This window comes from Malaclemys terrapin, chromosome 3 (assembly GCF_027887155.1).
Source record: "Malaclemys terrapin pileata isolate rMalTer1 chromosome 3, rMalTer1.hap1, whole genome shotgun sequence".
Lineage (NCBI taxonomy): Eukaryota > Metazoa > Chordata > Testudines > Emydidae > Malaclemys > Malaclemys terrapin.
Genome location: NC_071507.1, coordinates 77,210,666 through 77,221,805, shown reverse-complemented (window position 1 = coordinate 77,221,805; position 11,140 = coordinate 77,210,666). Strand labels below are relative to the sequence as shown.

At 46.7% G+C, this 11,140-nt stretch overlaps 1 protein-coding gene and 1 pseudogene across 1 annotated transcript; one reads left to right on the top strand and one right to left on the bottom strand.

The window, feature by feature from the left end:
* Window positions 1-698: 698 nt before the first annotated feature.
* Window positions 699-2,890, top strand: LOC128833655 (myb/SANT-like DNA-binding domain-containing protein 1). Its single transcript, XM_054021672.1, has 2 exons — window positions 699-1,496; window positions 2,528-2,890. Exons 1-2 carry the CDS (start codon window positions 920-922, stop codon window positions 2,542-2,544), a joined length of 594 nt encoding a protein of 197 aa, XP_053877647.1. The 5' UTR covers window positions 699-919; the 3' UTR covers window positions 2,545-2,890.
* Window positions 2,891-7,617: 4,727 nt separating this feature from the next.
* Window positions 7,618-7,797, bottom strand: LOC128835164 (U1 spliceosomal RNA; annotated as a pseudogene).
* Between the last annotated feature and the right edge of the window lie 3,343 nt (window positions 7,798-11,140).

Genomic DNA, 11,140 nt, shown 5'->3' with positions numbered 1-11,140 from the left:
CAAAGCTTGGCTTCTCTGATGAGGGAGACAGCAAGGTGCCGGGGGTGGGGGGCGGAGAGAAAATGGAAAAGCAATCCTGGCAATTACTTTCTATGGCTGGTAAAATAATGCTAACAGGGAATGTTCCTGTTAAGAGGGGTAACAGAAGTGTGGGTGATCAACAGCATGGATTTAATAAAGAACAAATCATTCCAGAGAGAGAATTTTTTTAACCCAATTATAAAATGTGCCCTTGATTCTGCAGTGGCATCCGCTAGTATGAACCCCTGTGCCCATATGGAGTCCCATTGACATCAGTCAGACTCCACGATGTCACAGGGGCTGTGTGAGCAGATCCTGATGTAGGATTGGTGTCCGAGTGGGAAAGAGAGAAAAACAGCAGGTCCAGTATGTCTGGTTTTCAGTAAAGCAGTTGACAGAGTCTTGTGAAACCTTTCTTGAAATTAATTCAACTTGGCTTGGATTTGAGTATTTGCAACATGGACTGAAAGCTGGACTGAGTACTGTAAACAAAGCAAAACAAAATGAGAAACAGCAACGTATCACAGGCCTGGTCTACACTCGGAGGTTATGTCGAATTTAGCAGCGTTAAATTGAATTAACCCTGCACCTGTCCACACAACGAAGCTATTTAGTTCGACATAGAGGTCTCTTAATTTCGATTTCTGTACTCCTCCCCAACGAGGGGAGTAGCGCTAAATTCGACATGGCCATGTCGAATTAGGGTAGGTGTGGATGGAAATCGATGCTAATAGCTCCGGGAGCTATCCCACAGTGCACCACTCTGTTGACGCTCTGGATGCTCTGACCAGCCACACAGGAAAAGCCCCGGGAAAATTTGAATTCCTTTTCCTGTCTGGGCAGTTTGAATCTCATTTCCTGTTTGGACATCGTGGCAAGCTCAGCAGCACTGGCAACGATGCAGAGTTCTCCAGCAGAGGTGACCATGCAATCTCAGAATAGAAAGAGGGCCCCAGCGTGGACTGATCGGGAAGTCTTGGATCTGATCGCTGTGTGGTGCGATGAGTCCGTGCTTTCAGAGCTGCGATCAAAAAGACGGAATGCAAAGATCTACGAGAAGATCTCAAAAGCCATGACAGAGAGAGGGTACAGCCGGTATGCAACGCAGTGCCGCGTGAAAATCAAGGAGCTGAGACAAGCGTACCAGAAAACCAAAGAGTCAAACGGACGCTCCGGATCCCAGACCCAGACATGCCGTTTCTACAAGGCACTGCATTCCATTCTAGGTGCGGCCGCCACTACTACCCCACCACTGACCATGGACTCTGAGGATGGGATATTGTCGACGGCCGCTTCCTCGGAGATGTTAGCGGACGGGGAAGATGAGGAAGGTGAGGAGGAGGACGAGGCAGTTGACAGCGCTTACAACGCTGATTTCCCAGACAGCCAGGATCTCTTCATCACCCTCACAGAGATCCCCTACCAACCGTCCCCAGGCATTAATCCGGACCCTGAATCAGGGGAAGGATCAGTCGGTAAGTGTTTTAAACATGTAAACATTTATTTTGAACAGAACAGGAATATTAACAATGGGTTTTTCATGATTTGTTTGCCCTAAGCGCTTAACATTTTAGTCCTTGGCAGTGCAACTACTGCAAAAGAATCTAACAATGTCCGGTTTATCATAATTAGTTTGCCCTAGGCGCTCTACTTTTTAGTCCTTGCCAGTGCAGCTACTGGAAAAGAAGGTCTATATGTCCGGGGATAGAGCTGAAATCCTCATGGGACTTCACCATGAAGCTCTCCTGGAGGTAATTGGAAAGCCTTTGCATGAGGTTCCTGGGGAGAGCAGCCTTATTGTGTCCTCCGTGGTAGGAAACTTTTCCTTGCCAGGCTATCATCAAGTACTCTGGGATCATTGCCTGCAGAGCATGGCGGCATACGGCCCTGGTTTTTGCTGGCTTTCACTCAGCATGCGTTCTTTCTCGGTCTCAGAAATTCTCAGCAGAGTGATGTCGCTCATGGTGACCTGCTTAGAATTAGGGGACTGTTACTATTGGGACTGCTTGCCTGTTCCTTTACAGAACTGTCACCGGCGGTTTACCGCCACGCGGTGGAGGCGGGAGAGGGGCAGCATACAGGGATCTTTCCCGGGGACAGCCACGAGGGGGTGGGACAGGGGCAAAGTTCATGCTTGCCGGATTGCTAGCAGCAGGAACTGGCCAACGATAGGAGCATTGCTTTGAACGTGAAAGGAGGGCACTGCTATAATTTAAGTTTTAAGCAGCCAAAAGTCTACGGCTTACCATGTCAGCCTGCTACCCGAATTCCGCTGTCCTGCCCCGCTTGTCTGATCTCCACTGCAAGACCCCAGGCACTGAATGCGAAGGCCGAAAATTCGACCTGGTCCTGAGTGAGCATGTGATAGGTGCTGTGCATGGTCTTGTTCACAGAGAAAGACTATGTTCATTGTTCACAAAAAATTATCTTTGTGAGGAATTCACTCCCTTTTTCCCATCCCACACCTGCGAATGTCTCCCGACCTACCCTGGCATCCCCCTCGCAGAGGCTGGCGCAGATTAGGCGGAGAAAGAAAAGGACACAGGACGACATGTTCTCAGAACTTATGGGCTGCTCCCGAGCCGATGCGGCCCAGCAGACCCAGTGTAGGGAGAACATGTCGCAATACCAGCGAGCACACAGCGAATGGGAGGAGAGGTGGCGGCAGGAAGACCAGCAGGTGACTCAAACGCTGCTTGGACTAATGAGGGAGCAAACGGACACGCTCCAGCACCTTGTGGGTGTTCTGCAGGACCGGAGGCAGGAGGACAGAGCCCCGCTGCAGTCTATCTCTAACCGCCCTCTCCCGCCACAAACTCCCATACCCCCCTCACCCAAAGTCCCAAGAAGGAGGGGCGGCAGGGGCCATGAAAACTGTCACTCCACCCCTGCAGACTGCTCAAGTACCAGAAGGCTCTCATTCCCAAACATTTGATAAGTCCTTTCCTTCCCGCCTCACACAGTTTCATCCCCTAACTGTGTAGTTGCTAATAAAAGATACGTTTCTGTTAATTACTGTTTCCATCATGTTCTTTTAGGGGAGAGTGTGTTTGAAGCGGGGAAGGGGGTTGGTAATTGGAGAGGACAGTCACCTTTACCAGGGTACAGACACGGGGGCAGGTTCAGCAGAAGGTCACACACACATTGCAGTCACTAGGCACCTTGGTCAGTCTGGGAGGTGGTTTTCATGTTCTGTGTGTAGGGGGCCATGTGACTTTGTGGCGGGGGAGGGCGGATAGAGATCTTATGCAGCGGTCCTTATCCTGGATCACAGAGCCACGCAGCAGGGAATCTGTAACCGTCCTCCCCCGCCACAAAGTCAAATAGCCCCCACACACAGAGTCCCGAAAAGGAGGGGTGGCAGGCTCCGTTGAAACAACCAGTCCACCACTGCGGACCACTCTAGGAGCAGAAGCCTGTCATTCCTCGAGGTTAGAAGCGTTCTTTCCATCACTACGCCCGCTCCCCACCACAGTCTGCGTCCCAGTTTCAACACTTTACCGCGAAATCCGTAATAAAGAAAATGGTGTTCATTAACAAAGTTCCATTTATTTTATTTTTAAACGTGTGTTGGAAGGGGGTGAACGGGGTATGTAGCTGGAGAGGATAGTCAACAGTAAGTGGGTAAAGAAACGGGGACAGGTTCAGCTTCTCTTTAAACAAACTTAATAGTCACAGGTTACCCTGCTCACTGAAGAACCTAGCTTTCAAAGTCTCACAGATGCACAGCGCGTCCCGCTGGGCTCTTCTAATCGCACGGCTGTCTGGCTGGGCGTAATCAGCGGCCAGGTTATTGGCCTCAACCTCCCACCCTGCCATAAAGGTCTCCCCTTTGCTCTCACAGAGATTGTGGAGCACACAGCAAGCTGCAATAACAATGGGAATATTGGTTTCGCTGAGATCAGAGCGAGTCAGTAAGCTTCTCCATCTCCCCTTGAGACGTCCAAAAGCACACTCCACCACCATTCTGCACTTGCTCAGATGGTAGTTGAAGAATTCTTTTTCAGTGTCCAGGGCGCCTGTATAGGGCTTCATGAGCCAGGGCATTAGCAGGTAGGCTGGGTCCCCGAGGATCACTATAGGCATCTCCACATCCCCAACAGTTATTTTCTGGTCTGGGAAGTAAATACCTTCCTGCAGGCGTCTAAACAGACCAGAGTTCCTGAAAACACGAGCGTCATGAACCTTGCCCGGCCATCCTACGTTGATGTTTGTAAAACGTCCCCTAGGTACACCAGTGCTTGCAGCACCATTGAAAAGTAGCCCTTTCGGTTAATGTACTGGCTGGCCTGGTGGTCTGGTCCCAGGATAGGGATGTGAGTTCCATCTATAGCCCCACCGCAGTTTGGGAATCCCATCGCGGCGAAGCCATCTATGATGACCTGGACGTTTCCAAGGGTCACTACCTTTGACAGCAGTAGCTCAACGATTGCGTTGGCTACTTGCATCACAGCAACCCCCACGGTAGATTTGCCGACACCAAAGTGATTCACAACTGACTGGTAGCTGTCTGGCGTTGCAAGCTTCCAGAGAGCTATGGCCACTCGCTTCTGGACAGTCAGGGCTGCTCGCATCGGGTGTCCTTGCGCTTCAGGGCAGGGGACAGCAACTCACAAAGTTCCAGGAAAGTTCCCTTCCGCATACGAAAGTTTTGCAGCCACTGTGATTCATCCCAGACCTGCAGCACTATGCGGTCCCACCAGTCCATGCTTGTTTCCCGGGCCCAGAATCGCCGTTCCACAGCATCAACATGACCCATTGCCACCATGATGTTCACAGCGTGGGGTCCCGTGCTTTGTGAGAGGTCTGTGCCCCTCTCAGACTTCATGTCCTCACCGCGCTGCCGTAGCCTCCTCTCCTGATTTCTCAGCATCTGCCTCTGGAAAAGATGGATGATAAGGTGCGAGGTGTTGACAACGGCCATAACTGCAGCGATGGTCGCAGCGGGCTCCATGCTCGCAGTGCTGTGGTGTCCGCGCTGTCACTCACCAGAAAAGTGCGCGAACTGATTGCCCGCCAGCGCTTTCAGGGAGGGAGGGCGGGAGTGACGGTTGGATGACGACAGTTACCCAAAACTACCCTCGACACAGTTTTTTCCCCAGCAGGCATTGGGAGCTCGACCCAGAATTCCAATGGGCAGCGGGGACTGCGGGAACTGTGGGATAGCTGCCCACAGTGCACCGCTTCCAATGTCGATGCTTGCCCCGTTAGTGTGGACTCACAAAGTCGAATTACTGACCTTAGTGTGGATACACACATTCGACTTTGTAATATCAATTCCACATATTCGATGTAAGTACAATCGAACTACTCTCGTAGTGTAGACATACCTACACTGTGAGGGGCTGGCCAGCGGAGCAAGCAAAGGATCGGTGTTAGGCCAAGTTTTATTTCACATTTTTATTAATGTCTAGAAGAAGAGGGTAAGCAGGACACTAGAGGCCCAGTCCTGCTGCCACCACTCTGGGAGTGGATTTCCCACTGACTTCAGTAGGAGATCCATGTGCATAACAGCAGCAGGACAAGGCCCTAAACTTGCAGATAATACTAAACTGGGAGGATCTGCAAGCACCGAGAGGACACAAATAGTGTAAAGGGACTAGGAGGGAGTCAAAATATGGCTACAAAATTATACACATCCAGGAAAATGCAAGCTTTGGAAGGGAGTGGGATGAAGGGTAGAGCAACTTGCAAAGCAGCAATGCTGAGAAAGACATGAGGATGAGTAGACAGCAAATTAGATATGGGCTTTTAACACAGTATATTGGCAAAACAACCTGACATGCTTGATTCTCCAGCATCCTCCAGCCACATTAGTGACGGATGGCACTCTGGTGGTGCAAAGCAGACACAGTCCTGTTTTTAATGGGCCTAGAATTATTTTCCCCATATAGAATCTCAGTCTTGCAGGTATAGCAGTTCCTACGACAAAGCCCGGCCATAGCCCCCTCTGAAGGGGGCCTGGCCAGGGAAAAGGAGATATGGCCAAGGCATCATTCCACCTTACCAGTCCTTGACTGCTGTTCTCAGTCAGGATAAGATAGAACAACCTTGGCATTGAGCTAGCACCCACTGGCCACAGGGTCAGGGAACCGCAAAGTTGACATAAAGCCGTCTTTGCATCTCTCCAGGCTTGCCCTAAGCACAGCTCAGCCAGCCCAGAAAACTGGGGCTAATCTATTTTGGAGCTGGGTGACTGAACACATCCTATTCTCTCTCTCTCTCTCACACTCACACACACACATCAAGGAACTGATAGTGTCTCTCGGCATAGCACTGGTAAGCCCACATCTGGAATTCTGCCTTCAATAAAAGACAGATTGAGAGAATAGCAACAAAAATGATGAAGGGACCAGAAGATGAAGATTAACCTATGAAGAAAGGTTACAAGAGCTAAATTTATGTGGTTTAGCTAAAGGATGATGGCCAAAGGAGATATAAGTCTTCAAGCAACGGATGTGTGTAAAGAGCAAGCACAGAGAGAAGAATTGCTGAAGCTGAGTAAGTATCTGGAAATATTTGTTTCCCAACAAGGGGGTAGATTAGAGAGTGGCACAGTCTCTTAAGGGAAGCCCCATCATGTGAGTGATTGGAAACTAGACTGGACAAAGTACTGGATGATATCCTAGAGGGAATAACTCTTCATCAACAAGGATAGGGGAATGAACTAGATAAATTCATGGGTCCTTCCCATCTCCGTGAATCTATTTAAAGCACTCACTTTTCTCTGTGCTTGAAAATAGACATGTTTTAATCAAAAAGGGGCTGATTATGGTGAGGTGAAAGCTCTGGGGCCTCATCTGGCAGAGTTCCCCTTGAGATTCCCAGAAGCAGAAAGAGAGAGCAGCCATTGTACGTTCTCTATGGAGTGTGGCATGCACTTCCTCTGGGCAGGGCCATGGTTCCCCTCCTCAACCATTCTGAAGCTAACAACTATCTCTGTGCTAATCTCTACACACTCTGTACTCAGTGTATTTGTGGTCAGCTCCTGCAGCTGTGGGCTAGTGGCTTAAGCACTTGTCTGAGACTCAGGAGACCTGGGTTCTATTCCCTGCTATGCCACCGATCTGGTCAGAAACCTAAGGCAAGTCACTTTACCCATCTGAGTCTCACTTTCCCCATCTGTACAGCAGGGATATTGACCTCCTTTGTAAAGCACTTTGAAATGTATGAATTAAGAGCAAGGTGTTATTCATATTACTTGCCTCTTTTCCCCTTGGGCACCCATGCAGGGCTAGGCACCATACAGTCTCAAATCTCAGAAAACTCATCGTTTACTGCAGGAGAAAAACTGGGGATTACATGGCAATCAATGAAACTAAGGAAACAATAAGGTAAACCTCACTGATATGAGCACTGGGGGGGAAGGCATCTTTCTATCAATGAGATCACTAATCCAATTATTATTATGATTTAGCTCTCAGCTAGCACTTTTCACATATGGATAACCAGGTACATTACCAAGGTGGGTGTGTTCTGATTTTACAGAGGAGGAAATAGAGACAGATAGGTTAAGGTCACACTCTGAGCCAACGATCTTGTTCCTAATGCTGTGTTCTGACCGCTAGATCACATTGCCTCTCTACAATTATATTCCAGGGGAAACATGAATGCACTCCCCCACCCAACTGCTTCACCAACCTCCACAAACTATGCATTCAAGGACCCTGCATTTAAGGAAACTGCAGGAGTCAGCATATCTGGATTGCAATGGATGAGCCTCATCCTAGGAAAGCCACCTTCATGATCATGGTATCTCCCCTGCCAGCTAATTACATAATTATGTAGTTATTAATTATTTAAGGATCTTAATTCTTTGAAAAGGTGCCTCAATTATTAATGGGCAGGCTCTGGCTGGAATGACTGCCTCCAGACAGCCTCACTGGTACAGTATACACATCAGTCATTCTGAAAAAAGCCACTGAATTTTCAGGCCATTGTTTAGTTAACCATTAACAATTCATAAAATTTCAGCTCCCTGCACAAAAAGCAGCATTCTCTGAATGGTATTAGAAAATCCTATTTCTAGTCTGTTATGAAACAGAGGGTTTGATGTGCTGCCAGTTTTTATGTGGAACTTTGGAAACAGAACACTTCCTGCACTGTGAGTCTTAGACTGAGTGGCTGTTACATAAAGCTTTCCTACCAACTCAAGTTTATCATCATACATTTTGTGTGTGTGTGTGTGTGTGTGTGTGAGTGAGAGAGAGAGAGAGAGAGAGAGAGAGAGAGGAAAAATCGAATCCTCAAATGCAAAATAATAAAAAAAAATTAAAAATGGATCATTCAGCTCTTCCTCTTTGTCCAGTGCTGACAAATATTCAGTGATATTTGTCAACTCAGAAAGTGAAGGCAAACAAAGGAAAAATCCAATATGCTAAGTTGTATAAGTACTGTATATTGGGGAGATATACATGGCTGCAGAAAGCTGTGTATATAGAGATGGATAGATTTTTTTTTTTTTTTTTTTTTTGCCACTGACTAAGCTTTCATTTAAAGCACAGAAATCCCCTTCGGGCCTCTCACACTGTCTCTTGTGCTGCAGTGATAAAAAGGAAGTAAACATCACATCATCAGATACGTGCCAAGTGAAACAAACATGGGATGGAAAAACAGCATATTTGAAGAAGAGGGATACAAACCTTATATTCAAGATACTGGATCCAAACATATATAGATCATTATCCAGTTGTTTTGCTGTGGGAGGGGATGCAGAACTCCAGTGGTTTATTGGTATAATTCTTTGAAGGTGAAGGAGCCATAAAGTGATCTCAATACTAAGGAGTGAAGCAGCACCATGTAATATAGTTAAACAATAATGCAAACCACAGAAGAATCCATGGAAGAAGAGGGAAATGAATTCACCTAGAAAAGACTGAATATTTAAGTCCAGCACAGAAAGATGTTTGGAGTTTGTGGGGGAAGGTGGAGAATCCCCTAGTTTCCTCTGCATTGATCTCTCATGCCCTGCAGTGAATAAAAGCCTCCTAAATAAAACTACTTTATTAGCAGACTACTGCAGGACTAGAGTAAAGATGCACTCCAAGCTCTGGATCCAAACCTCGGTTGAGATGTTCAGATCTGCTGTTCCAGTTCAGATCCATCTTTAGATTCAGAAATACGGCATTGACTCCTAAATCCCATAATACAAGAAAGGGAATCAGCCAGGCAGGAGTGTTTAAACTGTCAGACAACTCATAATTTGACAGTGATCCCTTTTTAAAGTGGGGGAAGAGGCAGGCTTTGAGTGATTCCGATCGATCACCTTCTAATCTGCATTTTAGGTTTTGAGTTTTCATTATTACCGAAGTGATTCCAAGAAAACAAACTCTCTTATTTACATATAAAACAATTAAGTGCTGTCTGACTTTTCTGCACTCAGGAGCCAGCCACATGTTCTGCTGCAGGGTATTGTAAGGGACAGGAAAATCTGGGAAAATACTTGCACCAAATAGTTTTGTTTTTCCTATGTATTTGCGGTGTAATTAAGCTGCATACAAAATGAAAAGAAGATTGGGTAAGGGGGGAGGCTATACAGTGCATAGACATGTGGGCCTGATCCACGGCCCACTGAAGTCAATGTGCAATGATTGCAATGGGCTTTGAACCAGGCCCCCTATGCATGGTAACCAACATAGAATAAAGTGCAGCAATGGACATAGTACGGTAGTTTAAAATGAAGCTAGAGCAACTTTTTTAAGATAGGGTCTTTTTCTTGCTGCAGGCAGGTAATGGAACTAGCCTCCAGACGTGTAAACTCTCAGCAGCCAGCATGATCATCATGAGCCAATTTCCATTGAAATTAGATCAATACTATTTTTTTCCCTTCCCCTCACTGGCTCCTAAGTGATTCATGAATCTGAAAACTAGTTCATGAATCTGAAAGGAAGGGGGGAGAGGAGGAGGCGGAATATCTGCAGTCAGCAAACCTTGACTCTGTTTCATGAATCCAGGCATTAGTTACATAATGTTCTGCTGCCTGCTAGTTGAAACCAGTATTTAGGTTGCCGTTTAAAACTTTTACTTATTCAATTCCGCCCTTCCTCTGCCCCCCAGTTCCCCGCTGAACTGGGTAGAGCCACGTTCTTTTGTACACACACACACAGCAAAAATCGGAGCCATGTTATACAGCAACTATTTGAGTGTATGTGCATGTGACACACATCTTAGCCACACTTTGTGTGTGTGTGTGTGTATAGAGAGTCAGACAAGAATCAGTGCTGCACCAGATAACGTAGCTCTGATTTCTGACACACCCATGAGCGCTATGTAGGAATTATCTGAGAGTGTGTGTGTTTGTGACAAGGCGTAGAGCCACACTGGGTAATGTGTGTATATGGAAATACAGACAAGAATCAGCACCACATTACCTAGTCCTCGTATGTGTACTTGTATATGACAAGAATAGTTTAACCGGTTATGGGCCCTTTAAATCTGTACTGGAGCCAAGTCTCTTTCTCTGTGGAGTTTCATAAGGAAGCACATGATGAGAGCAGTTGGAAACCACATCTCTGCGAGTGCTGATTACAGCCGACTGAGGAAAATGAGATTTTTATCTTGCAGGAATTCAATTATCAAAAAAATAAAATACAGCCCGTCTGCCTTTATTCGGCTAAACTCACTGCACCGCGGTGTTTTTAATTTAATGAAAAGCGGTGCAAGAATTACTTAAAACATTGTGTTTTTTGTAAAGGGGAGAGGAAAAAAAAAAAAAGCCAAAGTCACCCTGCTGGCAAATGAATGCAGCAGGGATGATGTCATTGGAACAGTTGGAGGAGAAAAGAGAAAAACAAGTCTGTGTGTGCTAATCCTGTTTGCTGCCCTAAAGGGAATGGAAGGCAGCCAAGACAAGGAGTTCTGGGAAACCATATAAGGGTGCCAAACAAGCTCTGCCGCCAACATTAGGAACTGACATCTTTGTTCTTTGTAACTTGGAAGGCTGCCAAAGGCCTCATTTCAGCTCTGCGGCATGATTACACTGGACATCTGCCAGCTGAGCTCTGTGAGCTCCTTTTCTTCTCTTGGAGCTTTTTGCCAAACATGCAGCAGTTGCCATGGCAGTGGAAAGTAAAGTTAAAATATATATATGTGTGTGTGTATATATATATATATATATATA